At 39.2% G+C, this 27159-nt stretch overlaps 1 protein-coding gene and 1 long non-coding RNA gene across 3 annotated transcripts in view; one reads left to right on the top strand and one right to left on the bottom strand.

The window, feature by feature from the left end:
• GUCY1A2 (guanylate cyclase 1 soluble subunit alpha 2) overlaps positions 1-27159 on the top strand; it is a 241801-nt gene that overhangs the window by 10844 nt on the left and 203798 nt on the right. Inside the window, exons 2-4 of the mRNA XM_032220051.1 lie at positions 15469-15530; positions 20478-20599; positions 25153-25871. Coding sequence (XP_032075942.1) covers positions 15469-15530; positions 20478-20599; positions 25153-25871 — 903 coding nt within the window. The remainder of the gene's footprint in view (positions 1-15468; positions 15531-20477; positions 20600-25152; positions 25872-27159) is intronic.
• LOC116510471 lies at positions 14941-19107 on the bottom strand. Of its 2 annotated transcripts, none has more exons than XR_004255646.1 (3): positions 18985-19107; positions 17027-17186; positions 14941-16459 (listed from the first exon to the last, which is right to left on the bottom strand). It is a non-coding gene; the product is annotated as an uncharacterized LOC116510471 (long non-coding RNA). The 2 variants fall into 2 exon arrangements; XR_004255645.1 differs by having other exon boundaries at positions 14941-15291.

Genomic DNA, 27159 nt, shown 5'->3' with positions numbered 1-27159 from the left:
GGTTGTTAAGTGAATCACTGCAGTTGTTAAATGAGAAGTATGCTTGTTAAGTGAGTCCAGTTTGCCTCATTCACTTTGCTTGTTGGAAAGTTGCAAATTGCAATCACGTGACTCTGGAATGTTGCCACCATCATATATATGCATGCCAATTGGCGAACATCTAAATTTTGATCATGTACCCATGGAAATGCTGTGATAGTTGTAAATATGAGGACTGGTCATAAGACACTTTTTTTCAGTGCCAATATAACTTTGAATGGTATCTAAATGAAGCGTTTAAGTCTAGCACTGTTCTGACCCAGCCTTCACCAGTAATGATAAGCTGCTTACGCACAAGTAAAAAGTAACCCTTTTCAAAAGAGGGCAGGAAGAATCTTTTATTCACACGGATAAACAAAAAATCAAATGTAATTAGTCCCAACAAACCTGGGTTTAGCGAAGAAATCCGAATAGCTCGCTGTATACTGCTGTATACACTCCGAATAGCTTGCTGTATAAATAGGGAGGGGTTTGGGAGTGGCCGGTTGCTTATTTCCCAGCCAGGGAGGGACTGGCTATCGTCTGCTTCTGCCTCTCCCTGAGAGCCAGCTTATTGCTTTCCTTTGCTCTCCTCTCTTTTCCTTTCTGCTCATACTCGCATCTGGGATAGGCTCCATCTGTTCGTCCCCCTCACTCAGCTCAGGCCCTAAAGACAGCTGCCTCTCCACCTGGGGGAGGATGGAAGGCCCGGCTCAGCCTCTGTCTCTGATGCTGTTTCCTTAGCAGACCCTTTCAAAGTCTCCCGAAGCCGGCCCAGGCTCTCCCTCCTCCTCCTCCTCCTCCTCCCCCCCCCTCCTCCTCCTCCTCCTCCTCCTCCTCCTCCTCCTCCTCTTCCTCTGCTGCTAGCTCTGTTGGCAGCCGACGGGCCACAACAAGGACTACCTTCATTCCTTTTGACAGACTACATGTTATCTTTCCCCCAGCATTTTTCTATATTAAAATACCTGCATCTATTTCCTCTTCTTTAATAAAACGTTCGACCACAAATTTATCTACTTTTGCTTAGCTTTCCCCATTTATAAATCACTAGCAATCATTCAGTCCATTTACTCTTGTCAAATCCAACCACGTTGGCCTTTAATACATCAGTTTTCTAATTATATTCCTCATTATATCATGCTGCAAATTGTTTGGCTTCTTAGCCAAAAAATGTACATTGTCTACATACAAAAGTGCATGCATATACACATCCCAAATAGTCCACTTATAATTACAAGTATTTCTTATGTATTCATATAAATACTAAACCAAGGTGCCAGTGTACCTCCTTGTATTTACTCTGCTTATTGTTCAACTATTTCTTAAGCAATCCATTTATTCTTGTGGATGCTTGGCATTTTTTCTTAACCTCCCTCCCACCGTAATGTTTATCATCTTTCAGCACCATATTCATGTAAAACATTCCATAAATCAAGGTTAGGTACTTTATTAAATGGTTCCTGCAAATGAACAAAAATAAAATAGCATTTCTTTTGTCAAGTGTATGTGTTTTTCAGGTAGTATTTGCATAACTGTTGTCCAGAGCAAAGCTACATGGCAGTATTCCAATTTTGCTGATTGACACGCTTTGTAAGTTTTTGATCACATCTTCCTGGCCAAACTTAAAAAAAGAAACCTGATCCCTTTGTAGTTTCTACAGTCACTCTTTCAAGCTTTCCCTTTTTACAGTACAAGAAAAAATAATGTCATTCTTCCAATCCTCTGGAAAGAAACCTTCTTCACATATGTTAAACAAGTCACACAGCTACAACAAGGAAACGGCTTCTATATTTTATGATTTCTCCTGTTCCAATTGTCTACATTGGCAACATGTCAGCCTCTGCTTTACTGCTGCTTTGGCTGCCATGAAACGGGGAGGGAGGGCATGGTATTTGGGAGGGGTTTACTAATTGTGCTGGAGGAAGATTCTGGAGCTCTGCTGCCTGTCGGAGTACGCATGCGTAGGAGGTTCCCGCCAAGACTAACGGCACCAACATTCCATCTTAGTGATGCCTTTTGAAGTTATCTCACATCTGACACTTAGGAGAATTATGATTGGACTGTAACTGTGATGCCAAGGGGTGGGGAATGGGTTATTCTATATATCAATCGCTTTCGTGCCTAAATAATCAGTCTTCGCTTCGCTATGCCTTTAATCATTTATAATTAGTAAAAGTACACTTGATTTCTACCTATGGAGTCTCATGGTCTTCTTTCCTAATTACCTAATGAAGAGATGCTGACACAACGTTATCATTTTCAACATGCTCTGAACACTTATGACTTTTTTCATTGATTTTTTTTTATTCTTGGACATCAACATTGGTAACAATTGTTTCAGTCATACTGTTTGACACATCACTACTGACATATCTATCACTATTGGCATACTGTATATTCTCCCAGCATTTCCTTATTCCCTTGATATCTCAAATAATTTCATCCCTTTTAAATTTTACTTCTATTCTCCATTGTTGAGGTTTCTAGTTTAGTCCCAGTCATTCATACTTCCACAACGATTTTTTCCATTTCCATCAAAATTAAACCCCATTTTCTCTGCCTCTTTTAATATCAACTGTTCCATGGTTTCCTTGACTACACTGTTCACAACTGTGTCTACAGTCATTATGTAATACCTTTCTCCCATCTCTTTTTGCAGCAAATCTTTATTTTTGTACTAATTTTTTTTCTCAATCACTACTTCTTTCATTCCTTCATTTTATCAAGCATCCCTTTTCATACTTCCTACATGCCTAAGTGGCGCTTTTAAACATACGGTAATTATTTTCATTCTGTTCCATTTCTACATCTTCTTTTCTTACATCCACACTCTATTCATTTTTGGGGAGATAAATTTATCTTCCAAGAATTTTTTATATTTGTTTAATTTTTCTTTCATTTCTGTGACATACAGTAAGCCGCAGCATCTTAAGAAGGAGGGACCACATTTCAAGGTGGGGAGGGGATGAGGTTAGTGATAGCACAATCTAGAACTGGATTGTAGGAAGGGAGATAGATCTAGGGTAGTCATGCCTCAGAATATCCCATAGTACATTCATTACCTTGGGGCAGTATAGTTTATTCTGGCAAGATTCTGTCTATACAGTGTAAGCAAATAGAGCTGAAGTTTGGCTGGATTTTGAGTTGCTCTTGGGCTAGCTTGACAATTTCTTACATTTCCTTCCAGAACCACTTTTTCCAAGATTTCTTCTTGATACTTCTAATAATTGTCTGCCCCACATTTAGAACATCCCATCATCCTTCTATTATTCACCAATTCTCTCAGTGTTTCATCTTAATGTGATCAAATGATGGTTTTGTTTTAGAGTCATATCCATTCCTTTTCCTTATCTTCCTTGAGGGAAAGGGTAATTCCTCCAGTCATAAAAGAGATGCCCATGCATTTCCTCCTCAAAGGGCTGATGTTAAACCCAATATTCCTGGACAATTTTTATCTAGTATCCAGCCTTCTTTTAAAAGGAAATTTCTCGAGAAGATGGTTGGGCAGCAACCTCCAATGTTCTTGGAGACGATGGACTATCTGGAACTGTTTCCAGATAGGAATCCAGATAGGAATCTGGAATCCAGACCAAGGCAGAGTGTAGGGTCAACATTAATTACATTTGTTGATGACCTTTGGTTGAGCTAGGATGTTAAATGATGGATCAGTCCTGGTGTTCCCTGGTCTCTCACTGATATGGTTGATCATGGTATCCTTCTGGACCGGCTGTGGGGACTGGCATATGGCAGCATAGTAATTCTCCATCTTTTTCTGTAATTGTAATTGGCAGATAGGGAAAAATCAAGCTTTAACACTGCATGTGTGATGTGCCTCAGGGCTTGAAGCTCTCACCCTTCCCACTACATGTCTACATGCCAGTTCGGGATTTGGTAAAATCACTATGCTGTTGAGAACTAATTGTATGTCACAACCCTGGACTGCCAAGTGATGCTGATGATGTTCTGTCTGGATGTCTCAAAGCTCTGCAAGGCTGGATGAAGAAGAACAGACTCAGGCTCAGTTCTGACAAGATCAAATAGCTGTGGCTATTTGAGGCTCTTGGTTCTGAAGACTTTGCATAACTGGACTTGTATGGAGAAGCACCTTTGCAGGGTTATGAAGTCTATGGGTGTTAAGTGTTATGAAGTCTATGGGTTTTCTCAGACTGACTTCCTCAAAGAATAGATGGCATTGTAGGCCAAGAGGCCTTTTGCACCAAGTCTTTAGTCATTTTAAGCTATCACATCATAAATTATTATACTTTTACACAGTAGGGTAGAAAAAAGTGAAGACTCCTGAGAGCCAAGGTGGCGCAGTGGTTAAATGCAGCACTGCAGGCTACTGCTAGATCAGCAGTTCAGCGGTTCAAATCTCACCGGCTCAGGGTTGACTCAGCCTTCCATCCTTCCGAGGTGGGTAAAATGAGGACCCAGATTGTTGGGGGCAATATGCTGACTCTCTGTAAACCGCTTAGAGAGGGCTGAAAGCCATATGAAGCGGTATATAAGTCTACTGCTATTGCTATTGCTATCTTTCTCCTCATGTAACATTCCCTTTAACAGTAAAACCAGTACTGGTCCATTTGGTCTATTTGAACACAAACATAATAAAACCCACCCCCACCCCCAAACATATTTAGGCTATTCCATGCCAGCTAGAACCTCTGACTTCATTGCAGTCAATATTATCTTACCTGGACCTCATCAGTTTGAAGATATAAACAGTATACCAATAGAGACTCAGAATGGTCTGATTCCAACACTTCCATTAAATCTCAAGCAAAGATTTATGAGGAAGATTTATATGCTCTCTGGGGCTTAAAAAAAATCAGGAGGAGAGGAGGAGCCAATGTCACGACAAGATGGTTGTGCAGTCTCGATGCTCTGAGAATGCAGCCAATACTTTTACTGCTGGGTGGTCCAAATGGACCTAAACTGTCCCGAAGAGACAGTGAACAGGAAGAATACATCTTGCTGATTTCAGGGATATCGCAAAATCCCTGAAAGAAGCAAGAGAAGTTCTTCAAGCCGGTGACAAATATCCAGCCAAGGCTGACGAAGTCGGGGCGGCTCCAAAACGGAAGGATACGGAAAGAGAAAGTGTTTGCAGCTGGTGAGGAAATTTGTTGTTTTAAAAAGAGACTGCCTATAAAAATTTAAAATTAATCTAAATTGGATAATAGAAGAATCAAGCGGTGGAATTAAATTTGGAATGGTTTTGGACAGGGGTTATCTTACTTTTTAAATGCTATTGGATGGAATCTATGCAAGCCTTTTGAAATGGATGGATTAAGTTTTCTTCTTCTACTTTTTCTTTTATTGTTCTCTGTAACCTATAAACTAAAGTTTTCCTCTTTCATTGCTGTGGGTATTTTTCTAATTCATTTAAAGATTGGACTCTTTTTTCTAACGTGACATACAAAAAAGATAAGGAAACTATTTTCAACAGTGTTACCACTGCTCGGAGGCTGAGAGGATTTGTTGATTGGAATTGTGTATTGAAAATGGAACACTTTCTTTTTTTCCAAGGATTTTTTGACTTTGCATTACAAGGTTTCACTGCTTGGCTACAGAGAGTGATAAGAAGGGAGGCACACAGTTGTCCCTTTGAAGTAAAAGTGGAAGCAAAGTTCTTTGTGAATCTATGCTTTAATCTTATTAACTTTCCAAGCTAGAGCAGATGTGTTTGTTAGAATGGCACAATTTCAAAAGAAAACAGAAGTCTCAAATTTGCAAAAGATACTTTCAGAAATACAGAAATTATCAAATATATATGAAAGAATAGAGAAAAAACTAGAATACTTAGAGCACATAACAATAAAATAAGATGAAAAAATTGAGGATGTCTATCAGATGCAAAATGGGATGATTGAAACTCAAAAAATCGAAGTGGAAAATGAATATAAAGAGATTAAATCTGCTGATATTTATGGTAATTGGTTTGTTTCTGAAAATAGAAAGAATGGAATACTGAAAGTGGAATTAAATGGAGAGGAAATCTATTCCAGAGGACAAGATACAAAAGAATCCATGGACTTAAAGAGAGAAATTCTATTAGCAAAAGCATTGATAACACTGCTGACAATCAAAGATAAGATGAATAAGAAAACAGAAAGAGGGCATCAAGATTATATGAGAGATCTTATAAGCAAGGAGTTGCTAAGAGAAGTCTGTACAAAGCTGATTAAGAAGCTGATTAGAGGACTGACACCACAAATGGCAGAAGATATGAGACTGTTTTGCTTTTGGAAAGACACAGGTTGATAGATGGAAGAACATAATTTAAAACTAGTTAAACCTAGTGAAATTTATTGATAATAGATATATCTTAAATAAACAAGTGATAATGTTACTAATGTATACAATGTGTAGTGTTATGATGAGTATAATTGGATATGAATATTGAATGGTACCCATGTAAGAAAGATTACCAATCCCTTTGGATTATACATAAAGGATAACAACAACAACAACAACAATAAAGAACTAAGTTAGATACAATAAAAATTTTGATTATTAGGGGGGAAATAGTATGATACAGGATATAGCCAAATAAAGGAAGGATAAGAATAACAACGTATATATAGATATGGGTATAACATAAGGAAACTGGATGTAAACTTTAAACAGTGATTTGGAAAGGAGGATTAGAAAACTTTGTTATTAAATATTATGGATGTTTAGCTAGAATAGGACATAAGGATTTAGTGTTAGTGGAGGATTTTAAAAATAGTAATTGAAAGGCCAGTATGTGGTTATGCATTAAATTTTTGTATATTTTATGATGAAGGACGCTTAAACAATTATAGTCAAATGAAAATGGAAATATAATGAGGGTGACATGTATGAATATTTGACTTAAAAGACTTAAGTTAATATGAATTATGTTTGTTGACTGTGGAAGAGATGCATGAAAGTCTTTTTGTAACCAACTGATACACTTTCTATAGCATGTAAAGAAGAATGCTGTATTTGTTTTAAATTAAAAAAAATTTTAAAAATTATTTAAAAAAATCAGGAGATAGGGGCAGTCAAGAGTCCTGGCAGAGAGAGAAAGAAGAGCATAAGAAAAAACAACAACATTTCCATACATGCAATAAGGGATGCATGGCTGAGTGGCTAAGATGCTGAGCTTGTCGATCAGAAAGTTCGATAGTTCGATGGTTTGAATCCCTTGCGCCATGTAATGGCGTGAGCTCCCATTACTTGTCCCAGCTTCTGCCAACCTAGCAGTTCAAAAGCATGTAAAAATGCAAGTAGAAAAATAAGGACCACTTTGGTGGGAAGGCAACAGCGTTCCGTGCACCTTTGGCATTTAGTCATGAATGCCAAAGGTGACCACGGAGACGTCTTCGGACAGTGCTGGCTGTTCGGCTTTGAAATGGAGATGAGCACCGCCCTCTAGAGTCAGGAACGACTAGCACATATGTGTGAGGGAACCTTTACCTTTAATAATTCACCTTAAAATAATTCTAAATTATTGAGTGATTAATGAAGAAAAGCAGATATTTCTTTCATTATGTAGGGGGGAGATAGCTTACTGGAAGTTAGAAATCATATTTCACATTGTGTTACTTTTGAGCAACGAAATTTGATATTGTCAGCATTTGCGAAAACCTGTAAATCACATGACTAAGCAGACAATTCTGCAAAGACAAGTATTAAGTGCAATGAAAAATAGACTCTGTGCAGGTTGCACTTTTACCATTACAAGTCCAAAATGGGTGGGAAGAATTCATCCCCAGTAGCTTTAAAGAAAGAAAGAAAAAAAGATTGATTTTTTTAAAAAAAATTGCACTGCGCTGACATTATTTGAATATCATCCAGAATTAGTAATGTAAACAAATAATTTGAATACAAAATAGAATCAATCACAAAGATGCCATTTAACATTAAAACCCCAGTAACACATTGCAATGTGATTTTGCACAACAAACATGATTGTTCCAGATTATGGTTTGTAAATAATACTAATTCATAGAGGTGAAGTGCAGTTTTGCTTGAGCCACATTTCTAAATGCTTTGACTTAATTTGATGAACAATGTGAGTAGCACATTTATCCAAATCATGCCATATCTGTCTGTCTGACTATCATCTCTATCTTCCCCCTTTATTATTTTTACAAATAACTTAAAGTGATGAACACACCTGTTCTTATTTTACCCACAACAACAATCCTTTGGCCAAGGTCACCCAGATAACTTTCATGGCTGAAGAGGGACTAGAACTCATCATCTCCTGCATTCTAGCCTGGTGTCTTAACCACGAGACCAAACTGGCTCTATATATGTGTCTGTATTTATTGCATGAGTTTTTATTGTAGAAGATTCATGTGAGCATTAAAGAGAATAGATTTTGTCTGAATATGCATGAAACCAAAATTGAGTGCAAATAAATGAAGTCATCAGTCTGTACTAATTCATTATAAGGGTAGCTTTTAAAGGTTTCTTTTTGTTCACAAAATAAAATTTGAGTTGAAAAATAAACCTCGGCTTTGAACTGAAACTAAAGATTGATCATCTTGCATTCACATCTAATTAAATAACCGATTCTTTCATTATTCATGATGACTGGCCACTTCTGCGTGTACTTCTTTGGTTCACATCATAAAGAACCGGAAAGCAGAAAACTCCGGTTACTGAGGAAAAAAATAGTGAGCTCAGCCTATTTAGTTTTAGTAGTGTACACCAGTGATCTCCAACCTTGGCAACTTTAAGACCTGTGGACTTCAACTTTGCTGGCTGAGGAACTCTGGAAGTTGAAGTCCACAAGTCTTAAAGTTGCCAAGGTTGGAGACCACTGGTGTACACCATATAATTTGAACTGTGTGTGTCACAATACATTTATCATCCTGCCGGGAGTTATTTCCCTCCCAACTACTACTTGTTTCACTAATTTTACCTTTGTCCCTTTGGTTATATTAGCCAAATTTAATTAAATTCTTGATTCCAGTATAAATCATGATGACAGGTCAGTGTTTGAAATCTCTCTCTCTCTCTCTCTCTCTCTCTCCCTCCCTCCCTCCATTCTTTCCTCCCCTTCCCTCCCTCTCTCCATCTCCCTCCCTCCCTCCCTCCCTCTGTTTCTGACACACACACACACACACACACACACACACACCAAAATAGACAGATTTTTGAAGTAATCAAACCTGATACTTGGTGTAGAATTCAGTAAAAATCAAGAGTGGAGTCCAGTGATTGGTGTCTTTGGGACTATGGTAAATAATTTTGAACATACAGCTAGTGATGGAAACAGATGACTGGCCTGATATTTGTTTTTTAACTTTAACTTAATTTAAATGTGAACAGATCAACGTATCAAACCTGCCAGATTTATTCAGTATGATTCATTCTGTTACATTTATCTCTCATCAGTGAGCCTTTGATATAGGACATGTGGTGGTTTGGTCAAGCCTTTGATGTAGGTTTGTTCAAGCTACTACAAGTCCTTTCAGAATGATTTCGTTTAGTTAACTCAAAATCTCTGCCATACAAAACTTGCTTTTAGGGTTGTGAGAGTGTGTTTGGAATTGTGATCATATTGATTTTTTTTTTTAAATCATTGCCTCTGTATGTTGCCTTGCCTTTAGATATTCTGTCTAAGACAATGTACAGAGGTCTCATCTCTCCTTTGATCTTAACAATTTTTCTAGGAAGTAGGTCAAGGTGGAACATACAGTTGTTAACATTTATAACAAGATAGTGTTATAGCATTAAGCATAGATAGCATAGATAGCATTAAGCACATCCGACTAAGCTTGATTAGGTGACCATGTTATTGATTAGGTGACCATGTTATTGTTACAGTATTTTGTGCCTTGAAATATTGTGTTTGTGATATTGTGTTTCATGGCATTTTGCAAATCCAGAAAATGGATTAATTCTGCAACCAGGTCATGCACCAGTTATTAGTGCAACATGCAATTTTGAACAAGCATTTACCTGGGTAGAAAAATAACATTTTAACCATTACTATATTGAACTCATATCCCTGATGGATTCTGGGTTGTTAAAAAAATGTTATCCCATTATTGTTATTGTTATTATTATTAATCATCACACAGTCAGCCAGATGTTCAGTCTGGATTTGGCATTTTTGTCTACCTATCGAGTCTTTACCAAGGACCTGGGATAGGCAAATCTGGATATTTGATGGAGTTATAGATATCGTTGCAGGATGGAAGCAGTTCAAAGGAAAGCCTCCTTCTGCAATTGACTGATGGTGAATTTGTCAATGCCTATGGTGTTAAAGAGGTACTCCAGTTGTTTTGGGACTGCACCGAAGGCACCTATTAGTTTTGGTACTATCGTTGCTTGCCTTTGCGATAGTCTTTCTATTTCTATTTGTAGGTCTTCCTGTTTTGTTATCTTCTCCAGTTCTTTCTCTTCTATTCTGTTGTCTCCAGGCATCATCATCATCATTATTATTAAACTCAGTCAACTGAATATTCAAAAATGCATCACAAATACCATTGACTGGTGCTAATGATTGATACAGATTGCTACCTGCATCCTAGGTATCAACCAAGTACCTTCTTAAAATATAAGATGTTCCGAGTAGCACAGTTTTTGCAGTTCTGTAAAATATAAGATGTTCCGAGTAGCACAGTTTTTGCAGTTCTGTTGGTGTTATTGCAGTAAGCTGCAATTTGTTGATATAAATTCTTGGACTGCCCCAATGACAATAGGTATCACTGTTACATGTTTCATCCATAATCTCGTAGTTTCGATGGCCAGGTCATGGTATTTCGTGATTTTTTTAATTTCTATTTCTTCGACTCTGGCATCTCCTGTGATGTCAATAAATTGTACATTTGGTTTTTGATAACTGTGATATCTGGCATGTTGTGTTCCAAATGATTATCTATCTGTATTTGGAAGTCCCACAAGATCTTCACCACCACCACCACCTCCTCCTCCTCCTCCTCCTTCTATTTATTTATGAAGTTATGGCAAGTACCTCCCTTCTTCAATTTCCCCCACAACAGCAGCAAGTCTGTGACCTGATATCAGCTGAGAGAGAATGTCTCCCACAAAATCATAATAAAAATATAAGGAAATTTTATTTCAGAAGTGGCATTCTTTCCTGTGTCATGAGAACATTATATTTCCCAAAAGGAGAAATGGAGAAACATTTTCTTAAAGTCAGAAAGTAGCTTCAGTCTTTCTGCATAGTAAAACAGTCTCAAGCAGAAGAGACTGGTCTTTAGAAATGCAGATTTTGTATCCATTCAGAAAGGCTGGGCAGTCCTATTTATAAACAAAACACTTTCAGCCACAGCTCTCCCAGGCTGAGATTAAGAATTTACATCCCTCACCCGAATTCTAAGAACATGACATGACCTCTCGGACATAACAGGATTAACCCACCAGTATTAGAATAGCAAAGGGCACAAGGCTCTCTACATTGCACAACCCCTGGAGCATCTCAGAATCCTATAAAACCCATTCATTCCTAAGACAAGGGGCCAGCTACCGCAGAAAGATTTGCTGTTGTCACTGAAGCATCCAAATAAATAAAGTCCTTCTTTCCAATCAGCCTTCATTTTATTTCCAGCATCTTTTTTCCTGGCTTGGAACCAGACCTGATTTTTCTTCCAACAATTGCAAAGATCTATGATTGGGAACCTGAAAATTCAGGGAATCCAAAAGGTAGATTAAAAAAAAAGTTATAGCGCTAAAAAGCAGATTTAAAAAAACAGTGCTTAAGGAGAATTGTTTGAATTTTGTGCGGGTTAAATGAATGTTGCTTTTAAATCTTTCATTCTGGTGGTGCAGAAGCTGGCAGCTGGTCAAACTGACCCCAGGTTTCAAGATGAAAGGCAGTTTATTGGTAGTTTAAATTTTAGGGATGAACTTCATGTTCTTTATCCATTCCTTTATTCACAGCATGAATCAGCGTGTTGTGTTGCCCCAAAATTGCCTTTTCTTTTAGCTGCATCCAAGGAGAATTTCTGCCCCATCAGGTCCTTTCGATTTAAACACCTGCCTCTCCAAATGGGAAAATGTGGTTTCCTTGTGTGTGGCCTTATTTGGATGGAGCTTTTGTTAATTTCTTTTGTGAGAGCACATTGGGTTCTTTTTAAAGGTTTTCCTGAGAGGGTAAATTTGGCTCCTGCTGAGAGCAGTCGTAATTGCTCGATGCAGAATTTTAAAATGCAGCTTTTAAAATGGTTTAAATCTATTTTTCTCCCTTTATTTTTCAAGTGTAGCTAAGCTGCCCATCTAAATGCAGGTAAATTGCTAACGTCGGCTTTTACTAATTGTGGACTCGGCATAGGGGTGTTATCCATCAGGCCCAAAAACCAAGATGACATGTGGTGATTCTTCCAAGTTGAGTTCTGTATTGTTTCCTCACCTATAGAGAGAATCTTGACAGACTGGGGATTTTATTATCTGTGTCTACCATATTCTGTGGTAACAATTAGGGAGGGGCTGACTTCACCCTCTCACATAAAATATCTGGACCAGTAATGGTATTCTATTTTCTTCACTATTGGTTCGGTAGCGGGAGCGTGTGTGTGTGCAGAAGGCCCTTGATGATGTCTGGGTGGGCGTGCAGAGCCTCGTGAAAGGAAAGGAATTCATTTCCTTTCTACACCTCATCAGAAATTGTATGGATTGTCTGCATTTACGTACTGCTGTTGTTGAAGATAAATTGTGGTTGATCAATCCTGGAAGTTTAAGTCCACACTGCTAATCATGGCCAGGGCTAAGAAACAGGAGTATAATAATGGAATATTGTAACAGACAGGTTATTCAATGTCAGGAAATCGTCTGTTACTCTGGTGATGGTGGCGGCTGATCTAAATTTGCTTTTTTGAAAATGGGTGTGTTTTTTTGCTTACTCAAGACTGATACGATCTTCAGGCACCAAGAAGGAAGAGAAGCAATGCTTACCTCTCCAAGTGCAGGAGTTGTTTTCCTTGCAATTTCCTTCTAAATGTGCCCCTTCTTTAGAAGCAACGGAATGACAGTGGTGTATTGTTTCCATCCAACAACAATTATAGATATGCCATCTGTATAGGGAGTCGTGCCCTTTCCTTTCACTCACATTCAAATCTATAACGGTTGAGGATTAATCTTTTGGGAATAGAGTAATAAGGCAAAATAGTGAGGTTGTTTCATGCAGTTGGCTAAGGTTCTGGACCTCCCCCTCCTCCCCTTCTCCTCCTCCTCATTTTCACCTGCCTTAGGATTTATACTAAAGGTTTTGTGAATTTATTTCTTCAAAGTTATAATTTTCAGCAAGTGTGTTGAAAAGAGGTTCCATTTGTCTCTGCAAACCCTGTGTTATGATGTTTCTGATGCTAGAGGCCAGGTCATCTGTTGCTGGGAGAGCAGTTAGTTTGCCTCATCGCAATAGTGCACCTAGTCCCAACACTATACAATTTTGCTAAAGAAATGGTGGTTATTTACTATTGGGGAGAAAACAAAGGGTTGCATTCTATTGGCATGACAAAATAACTTGCTGTTGTTGCCAGATTATCTCACTTGCCGAAGACTATTGAGATGGATTCCACTTTGTGTCCTATGAAGTTATCTGGGAGCTTCTATCTTACAGCAAGCATCCAGCTATACTTGGTTGACCTCGGAAGAAAAGCAGGGTTGGAGCGAGTTAGAAATTAGATAGAGACCAGCAGGAAATTTCATAGCTGGAGCCTGGACTGGGACGTTTAAAAAGCCATCTAAGAAGACCATTTTATACTGTTGCCAATAAAATTACATGGGCTTGTCTAAGAAATCAGCAGGAGTCAAGCTTGACTTGAGGGAATCTTTATCTTTTACATGGATAAAGGTTAAAATCTAAGAACCACATGAAATGCTGCAGGCAGAAATTTGTCTTTTCTTGTGAAAGAGGCTTCCAGTTCTGTTTCACTGTCAGGATTGTTTAGAATTTCTTCAGAATTCATTTTTGATTTCAAGTGGTTGAGCTTATGTGTGCATAGTATGCAAAGAGTGCTGGGGGTCACCATCACTCTTCACACCTTTCCTCATTGCCTCTGCTTCTGATCTGGATAGGAGTTCTCTTCTAAGAGGGTTTAATGGAAGCAAGGGTTTATCTTCCATTCTGGGCAGATAGACATTTGGAATTATGAGAGGATGTTATGGACATTCACGCCAAATGGCCGCCATTGCTGCCAAAGACAAGGTCATTATTGCAACCATCTCAACTCCTTTCCCAGATGCTCTATTTCATCCCATTGTTTCTTTTCTTTTTTCTTTTCCTGGGCAGGTTGGTAGCACTGAACAAGACAAGACTGGGCTGTATTCATTTTTATTTGTTTATATTATTGATTTGGAATGGTTGATGCAGAATTACAAAAACAGATTTATAAATCAAAAGAGTGATAGTTGCAAAGGTGCTTTTTCAGGAGGCAACTGGACTTTCTTGCTTTTTCTTTTGAAGACGTTTCATTTCTCATCCAAGAAGCTTCTTCAGCTGTGGATGAAAATTACTATCTGTCTGCAAGGAATATAAACCCTTCCATTCCCCACTATCCTGCCAGAAGAAGTTCTTCCATTTGCCTCCTGAAAAAGCACCTTTGGGACAACCATGACCTGGATGACTGAGAATCTCTACAGACTTTTAGTGAGAGATACACTTTTCAGCCTAACAGATCTCGTTTCACTTATGCTTTAAACAAAATAATCTTTGAAAAACAATTCACATGGCAAAGGGAGACTGGCAGGAAATCTTTGAGTTGAAGTTCAACTTGTGAGCTGAAATGTGCGAAATTTCTGATTTTGCTAGTAAGAACAGGGCAACCTTCCACCATTGTAAAAATAATAGAAAGACTAGTATAATGTATAATGAAATAACTTGTTTCCAGAAGTTGTGAATGCTCCAACACTGGAAGTTTTAAAGAAGATGTTGGATAAGCATTTGTCTGAAGTGGTGTAGGGTTTCCTGCCTAAGCAGGGGGTTGTACTAGAAGGCCTCCAAGGTCCCTTCCAACTCTGTTATTCTATGATTCTATGTCACTGCAAATAATACAGAAGTAACTTTCAGCCCTGAGAGCAGTCTTGAGAGACTAGTTGGGAGCAAATGTGCGGTGAGATGTATACGTTTGGCCCCAAGTGATTAACATACTATTCTGTACACATCATGTTTTCCTTTTGCAGCTTTTTGTATTGGGTTACACGGATGCTAAAGAAGCTACTGCCGATTTAACAGAGGACTAAAATATCAGGAAGAGTCTTGAAATATTGATGTGTTTGTTGAACAAAAACAGCTTGCTACTTCTGGGCAGCTTTCTTCACATTTCTCTGGAGGAGGCACAGCAGATGTGCGAGGGGAGGAAAAGAATATGTAATTGGAAAAATATACATTAGATTAAGCAATAATATCAGTAGTCACCTCTATTCAGGCACCATGCTGAGAGCTAGGCTGACTGACAAACTGCTGATAACATTTTTATTATTATTTCTTTGTTTATTCTATAGCCACAGACCATAAGGCAGACTCTCCAGAGGACACTACAACATTATGAGCATCAAGTTATTGGGTAAGTAGAAGCGATTTCTTCAAAACTCCAAAAGGAGTGTAGAGATAGATCAGTGAGTGGGTGGCAATAAAAAACTAATTACTGATTGCCAAGATATTGCCTTATGGTAGCTTTGCCAACCAAGTGCCCTTAAAATTGAATTAGGAGTAGGAATTCTGGCAATTCAATCTTTAAAAACTCTGAATGAGTTTCTGATTGGAGAAAGCTATACATGAGCTATGTTCACACAATCTACTTAAGAATCTACTGGCTACTGCACAACTTTCAAGCTTGATTGGTGATAACCTTGTTGAGGTTTTTTGTTTTTTTTGAGAGAGATGCAAATCCATCCAATTTAGTCAGTTTATTAAGGGGATGTGGTGACTCAGTAGCTAAGATGCTGAGCTTGTCAATCAGAAAGGTCGGCAGTTCAGCGGTTCGAATCCCTAGCGCTGCGTAACGGAGTGAGCTCCCATTACTTGTCCTAGCATCTGCCAACTTAGCAGTTTGAAAGCATGTAAAAATTCAAGCAGAAGAATAGGAACACCTTTGGTGGGAAGGTAACAGTGTTCCATGCACCTTCAGCATTTAGTCATGCCAGCTACATGACCACGGAGACGTCTTCGGACAGTGCTGATTCTTTGGCTTTGAAATGGAGATGAGTACCTTGATGCAATAAAACATCTTGATGCAAAAGTTTAAGGAGACTGCCCTTCTTTCTACCCCATCTTTATTTTTGTTCTATTTTGTGCTCCTTTGTAGTTCTTTTGTATGCCGAGAACTGTGCACTAAGAAGTCATGCCATCAGATTTGTGCCACTTAGGTTTAAAATATTTCAGGGGGGCTCATGCAAAAATGCCCTTTAACTTCTAAATTCTTTTGTGGGTTGGATTTCATATATTGTTTTAATCTTCCCTTTCAATCTTACTGGAATTGTTGGACAGCGGTGGCTAGCAGAAAAATGAAGGAAATAAAATGTCACATACATTTTCCTTTCTTGTTCCAGGCCACAAGCAATAGCAGGGAATAATATTCATGTTAAAGTAAGCTTTTTTTAAAAAAAAATATCTTTCCTAAAACCTATTTACAATCTAGTTAGAGAAAATTATCACCTGCTCTATCTACTTCTTTTTACAGTAACTTGCCAGAATTCTTCAATAAATGAACAACCGAGAAAGTTGCAGCAATATATTCAATAATTATAACTCATTCAATCGATACCTTATCATAAGGTATCCATTTAAAGCAGGCTGCCCAAACTTTTCAGCTGATTGATTCCTTAATGAAGTTTCAGATTATTCAAACATCTTTTATATGAAAGCAATTTTATAAATACTACTTTAACTAATATTACTATGAATAGCAATAATGATAATATCGACCCTTGGATAGTCTCATTGAGTCATAAGGATCAATATTAACCACTTTGGAGAACCCTGATTTAATTAAATGTAAATACCAATCACTTCTTTGACAATAACCAAGATCAATAATAAATTGGCAAGAAGTTGGATTACCTTAGAAATCTCTATTATTATATCTCACATCTCTATCACAGAGATCACTGTGACAGCATCCTGTGATTTCATCCAGCATTCTTTTGAGTCTGTGGCATCTGAAGAGGTAGACAGGGTAGTTCAAGACAAGCATCAGAGGTTGATGTTGATGTTGACCTCTCTTGACAAGAGAGAACAGATATTAGGATTCAAGGGATGGGGAATGCTTCTTTAGGGAAGGAAGTTGCACTCACTGTCTTGAAGGGTGTCAGTATATTAATGACTGGCAGAGACATGGTAACAAGGTCAACCAATGAATAGGACTTAATAACAAGGTGAGCCATTGGGAGATGAAATAGTTTGGAGTCTGGGTGTGGCTTAACTCTGAACTGAAACCTAAAGAAACTCATTCTCTGTATAGCCTGCCTGTGTTTGAACCTGCTTACAGTGTTTCTTCGCTACCACGTTGGAAGAATCTACTGTTGGTATTATACATTTATTCATGTGTTATTATGTATATAAATAGATTAATGAATCCTGCTGAATCAGTTATCTGTGTGTGCTTTCTGGATGTGATTTCTGCAACAAACTCTGACAAAGGGTATGTGCTTCCTCTGAAGAAATCCTCCGTTAGAAGGTTCTACAAACTTCTACCTGATCTCTAATCTTCTGGTCTATAAGAGGGTTGTTGAGAAAGTGGTTGGGGTTTGTCTGTAGAAGAACTTGGAAGATGCAGTTTAATTGGAATTCTTCCAGTTGAGTTCTAAGCTTCAATCTGTGATCAAGACTTCATTAGTTGCTTTGTAGATAAGCTGCAGTCTCTAGCAGGAGTGGAGTACATCTAGCAAGCAATGTTCCCTCTAATTTTTTTTTTCAGTGTGTTTGAGTGGCACATTTTCATGCCTGAGCACCTGAATTTTTTTAGCCATAATTGCCATCAGAGAAGATGTTGGGGAGGGGGGCAAGGAGGAAAAGGCTCCCCTCCCTCTCCCTCAGACCCCCAGGAAGGAAGGAAGGGGAGAGGGAGGGAAAGGAAATGGGAAAGAAGAAAGGAAAGGAAAAGAGAAAGGAAAGGAAAAGGGAGAGAAGAAAGGAAAGGAAAAGAGAAAGGAAAGGAAATGGAAAAGAAGGAAAGAAAAGGAAAGGAAAAGAAAGGAAAAGAAAAGAAAGGAAAGGAAAAGAGAAAGGAAAGGAAAAGAGAAAGGAAAAAAATGGGAAAGAAGGAAAGGAAAAGGAAAGGGAAAGTGAAAGGAAAGGAAAAGAGAAAGGAAAGGGAATGAGAAAGAAGGAAAGGAAAAGGAAAGGAAAAGAAAAAGGAAAGGGAAAGGGAAAGAAGAAAGGAAAGGAAAAGAGAAAGGAAAGGAAATGGAAAAGAAGGAAAGGAAAAAGGAAAGGAAATGGGAAAGAAGAAAGGAAAGGAAAGGAAAAGAGAAAGGAAAGGAAAAGGAAATGGAAAAGATGGAAAGGAGAAAGGAAAGGAGAAAGGAAAGGAGAAAGGAAAGGAGAAAGGAAAGGAAATGGAAAAAAAAAACGAAAGGAAAGGAAAGGAAAAGAGAAAGGAAAGGAAAAAGTTTTACAAGCCTAGCATGGTAGCCTAGCCAGCATGCCATGGTAGTTAAAGTGTTGGGTTACGACAGGGGACACCCTTGTTCAAATCCCCTTTGCACTAGAAACTCATTGATCGACTTTCAAGCAAAGCCATAAAAGATTGTTCAGTCACACCAATATTTAGATTCAACTGAGTAACAGGCAGCTTCCATATATAATACGATCAAGCAACAGCTGCTTCATAAAACTACTTGGCACAATCCCATTGTGTCTATTTTTGTTTTCCCTAGTCTGCATTGACTGCCTATTATTTGTCACCATTCCTTTCCCCAACCGAAGATACTCATAATACTCAGAGCTCGCCAAATTACTTTGCCACACAAGGCAGAAAATGTCAGAGTACCAACCACCATATCCTGCAGTATACTCACCATAACTATAAATCCTTGTTTGGAAAGATGGCCAAATGCCTGCAGACGGAGGTGATGATTTTACTGCTTAATGGTAGAATTGGATCCAACAGCTTCTGCTGGCTCTCACTGCAATTTTGTATGGATGAGATACCTGCCAGAGTTATATTGATTAAGCAGGGGAGCTGTATTGATCAAACAATTGAGCAATCAAGCAATACTTGTGGTTTCCAATTACGTAAGTGCCCTTGATCCCTTGGCATTCTCTTCGGGTTACTGTAGGTTGGAAGCATGTGTTAAAATTCAGCACAGGCTTCTGAGGTTTCCCAAGTTTTAGGTATTTATCCTTCTGGGCTTTTTAGTCAAGCTATCTTTTCAACCCTCCTCAGTTAACAATTCAGACACGTCAGGAAAGTACCTCAGGCTAGAATAGTAGACGAAGCTGCTGTTTAGGGAATCACCTTTGCAAACTTGCTCGTATACTTTGATGGCAAGTATAGAACAGATAGGGAAGAAAAAGAGATAGAAACTTGCAGCAAAGAGTCCATTCTTCTTTTGAAGTTCACATTCCTAGACCTCAAGGGTTAAGATGATTTATGTGTGTCTATTCCCCGCTTGGTTTTGTTTCTCCTCCTTTATTTTCTTCAGAATATCAATGTAGGTTATAAACTTCCCTGTTAGATAACCTGCAAGCAAGTACTTGGAAACCACAAAGCTTTTTCTGTTTTAGGAAGGAGAGATAACGTTACACAATCTGTGCACAAATTTGGATCTGCAGATTCTGCTTTCTTGCTTGTCGCATCTGATTGCTGGTCCATTTCCATAAAAAAGATGGAACTATTAGATCAGTCTTTCTCAGCCTTTGCAGCTTGAAGTTATGTGGACTTCAACACTCAGAACTCTAGGAGTTTGATGTTCACATATCTTCAAGTTGCCAAGGTTGATAAACTCTGTATTTCAGGGGTGGGCTGCTGGAGGTTCGCAGGGATTTGGGAGAAACTCTAGCTAAGATTTTGTGAAGTTTAGAGAACCCCCAAATTCCACTCCTGGCTGGCCCTGCCACCTCTGCCCCTCCCCTCCCAGGAGTCCTCACGTGGCCCGTTTTGAATGCAGGTAAAAGTATGGTGTGCACAGAGGCTCAGGGAGGGCAACAAACAGGCCTACAGAGGTTCGGGAAGGCCGAAAACAGGCCCGTTTCCACCCCCAGAGGGGCCTCTGGAGCCCCAAGGCTCAAGGAAACCCTCTGGAGCCCGGGGAGGGCAAAATGCCCCTCTCATCCTCCGTGATGCAGGAGCCTGACTAGGCCACACCCACCATGGCCACGCCCACCCAGCAACCAGGCAGAAAACCCCTTGCTAAAATTTTGGAAGCCCACCCCTGATTAGATTATATGTTTTCAAAAAGAATGATCATTCTTCCTCAGATTGCTTCAAATGTTTATCTGTTTCACTTAGGTGCTTTCAGATGGTCTTTGTTTTGCTATCATACACCACCGATTATATGTTTCTTTCTAGTTACAGAGATGCTGAAAAGAATTTCCATAATATTTCCAACCGATGCTCCTATGCAGACCATTCTGGCAATGATGAAACTGAAGATGTCTCAGGAATTCTCCAGCGTACAGCAAATATTCTTGGTACTATAATTATTATTATTTCCCATAGACGCTATGTTAGTTTAGAACAGTTTTGAATTTCACTTCTTTTACTTACAGCGGTCTAGTCTGCACTCTTTGACTTTTGCTTGGAAATATCTGGGTAGCTAAGCAGTTTGTTTCCATTCAGATTAAGCAATTTAAATGTAGGAATTCTGACATGCAAGCTGAATAAATTTGGGTTGGATAGTATTGCAATTAAGTGGCTACATAGCTGACTCAGAGATTGTACTTAATTCTCAACAAGTCCTCTTCAGAGAAAGTTAAAGACTATCAATTGTGTGCTTGGTACACTTCATTTTAATGATGATTTGCATGAGGAGGTGGAGAGAAATAATACATTTGCAGATGACTCAAAAGTGTATAGCACAGATGAAAAGGATTCTGGATTGGTAAGTAATGACAAATAGAACACTAATTTCCTATATACTACCCACAGTCTCTTCAAAATGAGATGGGCGGTGTATAAATTTAATAAATAAACAGTAAACATACAAACAAATAAATAACTTTTGGTATGACATGCCTGCAAAAAAAAGCCAAGAAAATGGAATTTTAGGCTATATTAATAAAAGCATAGTTTCTAAAAATTCTGAATTCTCAGATGTGTTTTAAATACTATGCTTATTTCTCGGCATTTCTATCACTATGTTTACAGATAGAAACTCCTTGAAATAGCTAGAAGCTAAATGGTACAAAAAGATGTTAGACTTAAGAAAAATTGTTTTTGTTTATTTATCAATTACATTTTGATCCATCTCTTTCAAAGTTGACTGGGAGGGGAACTGATGCAATTCTTAAATCAGTAGAATTCCGTAACCAGTTTGTCAGGATTCCAAATAGCATCCAAAAGTAAATCAGAGTCCAAGGCAAAGTATTGCTCAAAGTTCCAATTTATTAAGAGAGCCATGTTGACACATCTGGGAAAATCCGAATCTGAAAGCTTCCTGGTTTTCCCCAACCAGTTGAAAGTTCAAGATCTTGCCCCCACACCCACAAGTCCATCACATGGTCCAATCTTCCACTGCCATGCTGGCAATTCCACCCATCCAGTTCTGGTCAGATGCAGAGGTGCCGAGACAAAGGATGACCTTGGCTTTCTAGAAATAATTTTGTTATGGCTACATAGCATCTCACTTGTGCAATCCCCCCTCCCATTTTACCACAATAGAAAATGCATAGTAGAATAATAGAAAGTGTGGCAGGGCAAAGACCCAAAAGAAAAGATGGCTTCAGGCCTGACACAGTTCTTTATGTGCTTGAATTCAGGAAGTAAACATTTATTTTGAGTTTATAGGCAGATACATTCTTTTTGAATTGTCATAAAAGATTCAACATGATAATAGCTGTTGAGAGTGAAATGTATAAAGGAGGTGGTGAGAACTTTACTGAATGTGTTCAAGCAAAGATAAGGCAGCTTAATAGGATTATGTCCTATTAAGATGATTCTTCTAGTGATTAGTGGTAGTAAACTGACCTTCATCCTAATTTAACTGAGACTATGCAGTTGCTCTAAATCAAGAGTGTCAAACTCACACCATCATGTTGTCGTCACATGACATATCATGACTTTCCCCCCATCACTAAAATGGGTGGGCATGGCCAGCATATGAAGCATCTGGCTTGCAGACCATGAGTTTGAAATCCCTGCTCTAAATACTCAAAGATCATGTAGAAAATAAAATCTTTTTTTTAAAAAAAATCAGACTTTTGTCACCTTTCAATCCTTATAGTAGGCATTTCTCTTTTGTGTTTCAGCTTAAGAGGGAAGAGCCTTACCTGTCATGCTCTCTTAAGCCCTTACTTTTTCATAGTAATTGAACCTCTTCCAATAATCCTTTTCCCTCCCAAATGGCTTATTCTTCTGCCTTAGATTTCCTGTATTAGTATGAATGATGTTTCCTTCAGACTTGCTTCCATATGAATTGCCAAATGCATGCTGAATGATTTTTTTATGACAATAAGAGCGATGCCACTGGAGCTTCACAAATGCTAATACTTTTGAAAGTCTTGATTTAAGTTTTCTTGATTGTTCAGGTCATGCTTTCCTAGAAATCTACAAGTCACTAGATCATCAACAAATAAATTGCTTTGTATTTTGTATACTTCATATTGTTTTGAAAGCTGTCTAAAGAAATTCTCACTGTTTGCAAATATCCTAGGAGCTTATTTGCTTCCTGCATTTACATTTTTAAGTGAGTACATTTTTGATCAAATAAGCTTTTTCCCTCCAGTAATATTGCAAAGGAAATTGAATATTTCAGTGATCAACTTAGTTTATTTAACCTCAGGAGTTTTACAATCCCTGCTGTAAATCTGTGCATATGTGGGTAGAACTTTGATGTGTGAATAATTCCAAATTTTGCTGAAAAAAGATTAGATTAGGTGCCTCTGTGTGGTGATATTGGATAAATCTTCCAACACACACACACACACACACACACACACACCTCTGGCAAACTTTTATCTTACTAATGCTCACTATGGAATGGTAAACTCTAATATGCAGGTTTTGAAATGCAGTTTAAAAGAAGCTATTTAGTATGTTAAATAGTAAAATTAATAAACATTATGCTATTACCACTGGCCTGGTACACATATAAAACATTTTGTTTGCAAAGGGTAGCTTGTAATTCAGGAACTGACCTCATAAAGTTCAATGTTGTTAACTATGGCTTAATTTCATGTAGTGGCCAACATAAATTATGTCGACAAACACTAGATTGCTCTGTTAATGTGATGTTAATATTAATAATAACACAATTTAGGCTGTTCAGCCATAGTCTAAATTATGCACTGAAATATTTTTATTGGAATACTTGTACATGGAAAATCAATGGCTTATGTTTTGCAGCATTATTTTGATGGTGAGAAAAATGTTTGCATTTCCCATTTTGAACATCCGGAGAACTATACATTTGGATTGTGTGTTTTCCAGTACCGTTACCTCTAAGGACTTTAATCTGCAATAGCTAAATGCAACTAATACTAGCTTTATTCATTATATTAATAACTGATTTGTCTCAATGTTGATTTCTGCTTCCTGTTATTGAATATATCAGAGATAAGGTCTTTTTAAGATGCTGTACGTACGTGATTGCTATTCACTTTTTACTATTTCCTACTTCAAAAGCCATCTCTCACAATAACTGCTTGCTTACCCCATTTTATTCATTCTGTGAATAAAGCTGGGCCATCTAAACACAGCCGTTTGGGGCCTACAAGTTCTGTAATACGTCTAGGTACTGACTCATTTTAAATGTCCCATTCTTTGATAAATTTGTATACAGTTAGAGCAGGGATTTCAAACTCAAGGCCTGGGGGCTGTATTCGGCCCATGGGGTGCTTAGATCTAGCCCATGGAGTTGTCCTGGAAACAGTAAAAGACTGACCTGCAGTGCCTCTGCCATCAAAAATAGAGCTCAAGGAGGGCCACGTGCAGCCCACCTGATCTCCCTTTGCGCTGGCAGTAGGGTTGCAGGAGGCTGTTGCAGCTGAAAACAGAGCTCAGGAATTTGCTGACAGAGTGCTTGGGCCAGCACAGCCTCCACCCTTGATATGAGTGACGTCAAGCTGACCATGCCCACCCTGGCCACACCTACCCTGTCCCCCCAGCCCTCAATGAAATCGAATTTGACACCCCTGAGTAGACTCTCCTCCCAAAGATCTATCACAGGAATGGCAAAACTTTTTCGCCTTGGCTGCCAAAGCGCGCGTGCGCTCACATGCCCACCCCCATAATTTAATGTCCACCCTACGCCATGCCCCTGCGCATGCATATGTGACTCTCCCTCGCTGCCCCATGCATGTGTGCATGGCTTTCTTGGAGCCTGGGGAGGGTGAAAATGGCCTCGCCCACCCCCTCCGGAGCCTGGAAATGGCCCATTTTCCAAATTCCGCTGTACCCGGTAGGTCCATTTTTCAACCCCCACAGGCTCCAGAGGCTTTCTAGGAGCCTGGGGAGGGCAAAAATGGCCTCACCTCCACCGGAGGCCCTCTGGAGGCTGGAAATGGTCTGTTTCTCACCTTCTTGTGGGCCCAGTAGGTCCGTTTTTGCCCTCCCCAGGCTACAGAGGCTTTCTAGGAGCCTGGGGAGGGCGAAAAATGGCCCAACACACAAACCAGAAGTTTGGAAACAGACTTCTGGGTTGCCCGTTTGGCTGTTTTTCTCCCTCCAGAGGCTTCAGGAGACTTTCCTGAAGTCTCCGGAAGGTGAAAAACAGCCCAACACACAACCCGGAAGTCAGTTCCCAAATTTTTGGTTTGGATGCTGGGCGCTGTTTCGGCCTCCGGAGGGTTCAGGGAAGCCTTCAGAGGCAAAAAATGGTCAAAAACGAAGGCCAAAAATCAGCTGGCCAGCACACACATGCGTGCTGGAGCTGACAGGGCAACGCCTGTCAGAAATGGCTCCGCATGCCATAGGTTCGCCATCACGGGTCTATCACTAGCTTACCAGATTGATGCCTTTTCCAAAACATTTGCCTCTCCCAGGATCATTGACGTTGTGATTTCACACTGACTTATGCCTATTCCAGGTTTAAAGTTTGAGGAGCTACAAGAGAAATTCGGGGCCGAATTCTTCAACATCTGCTTCAGTGAGAATGAGAGAGTTCTTCGAGCTGTGGGCAGCACCTTGCAAGATTTTTTTAACGGCTTCGATGCTTTGCTGGAGCACATAAGGACTTCGTTTGGGAGGCAGGTCACTTCAGAATCTCCTTCTTTCCTATGCAAAGAGCTCCCTGAAGGCAACCTTATGCTTCACTACTTCCATCCCCATCAGATTGTTGGGTTTGCCATGATGGGTATGGTGAAGGCAGCAGCAAGGAAGATCTACCAATTGGACGTTGAAGTGGAACAGATAGTAAATGATAAGCTATGTTCTGAGGACCTAAACCCAGGCAACTGCAGCTGTCTCACTTTTATTATCAAAGAGCGTGAAAACGCAAAGATCACAAACGCGCTTCCTCTGGGGACATCTCAATCCCCCTCAGATCTGAGGATAAGCATTAACACCTTCTGCCGTGCTTTTCCTTTCCATCTGATGTTTGATCCCAGCATGTTGGTCCTGCAGCTGGGTGAAGGACTGAGGAAGCAGCTGAAGTGTGAGGTTCATAAGACGTTGAAGTTCCAGGACTGCTTTGAAATTGTTTCCCCTAAGATTGCAGCCGTGTTTGAACGTGTCCTCGTGAGACTGTCCACCCCTTTCGTGATCCGAACCAAACTTGAAGCCTCTGGCTCTGAAAATAAAGACAAGGTAAGAATGCTGTTTTCTCCTTGGAGGAACGCCGTTTTGGTAAATCACAGAAATGTCTAGCAGTTTTAAAAATGTTAACGGTGGGAGTAAGAGCTACTGCTAAGATGCAGGATGAATGGAGTCTGGTCACAAAGCAGAAGGTAAAGTGTGAACAGATGTCTTCGTGCTGTCTTCTGAGTGCAACATTCACAGATTTGCACATAGCAATAGCACTTAGACGTATTGTCCCATTGTGCTTTAAAGCACCCTCTGGGCAGGTTACAATATCAGCATATTTCCCCCAACAATCTGGGTTCTCATTTTACTGACCTCAGAAGGATGGAGGGCTGAGTCAACCTTGAGTCCCATCAGGATCGAACTCCAGGCTGTGGACAGAGTTTGCCTGCAATACTCTAGGGCACATCTCATGACTTAGAAAAATAAGAATCCAAGATATCTCTATATTTTATTGTAAGCTATAAACAGAAAAAATAAGAATCCAAGATATCTCTATATTTTATTTAAGCTATAAACAGGAAGTATAGACTCGGACATGTACTGAACTTTTTCCTGCTTTCAAGACTGCTCATGCAACCATTGATCCAACCTGATTTTTACCTCTCTCAAGCTTGTTTTAGATAGCAATAGCAATTAGACTTATATACCACTTTACAGACCTCTCTAAGCAGTTTACAGAGTCAGCATATTGCCCCCACTCCCAATAATTTGGGTCCTCCTTTTACCCACCTTGGAAGGATGGAAGGCTGAGTGAACCTTGAGCCTGGTAAGATTCGAACTGCCAAACTGGAGGCAGCAGGCAGTCAGCAGAAATAGCCTGCAGTACTGCACTCTAACCACTGTGCCACCGTGGCTCATAAATATTAAGCCCAATGTGTGGGTCTATTTTATGGTTTTTTTGTGTGTGCAGATTGATTCTTCATTGCTAGATATTAGATCTTGAAATCCTAATGCGTGTGGTCCTAAGGTTGTTTCATCTAGCCTCCAACTGATCAGCTATTGTGAGAGTGTCAGACCTGAATAAAAACGTGATTCTTTCCAATCATGAATCTCCTAAAATTCTCTTTAGCAAGCTTTTATTTAGATGAAAGCATTATTGATATAAGAATTACTGCAAGTGAGTTATTGTCAATTTAGAATCAGTATATCTCTGCGCATAAGACTTTCTAATTACAGTATTCTTTTTCTCCTAGCTTTACAGGGGAGTCTACAACTGTAAATTCTTTACCCATAATTGCTTGTTATCAGGCCAAGGAAGAACTCTTATCAATGAATAGCATGATCAGATAGA

This window comes from Thamnophis elegans, chromosome 6 (assembly GCF_009769535.1).
Source record: "Thamnophis elegans isolate rThaEle1 chromosome 6, rThaEle1.pri, whole genome shotgun sequence".
NCBI lineage: Eukaryota > Metazoa > Chordata > Lepidosauria > Squamata > Colubridae > Thamnophis > Thamnophis elegans.
Note: the sequence above shows the minus strand (reverse complement) of the source record. Positions and strands in the feature narration are given on the sequence as shown.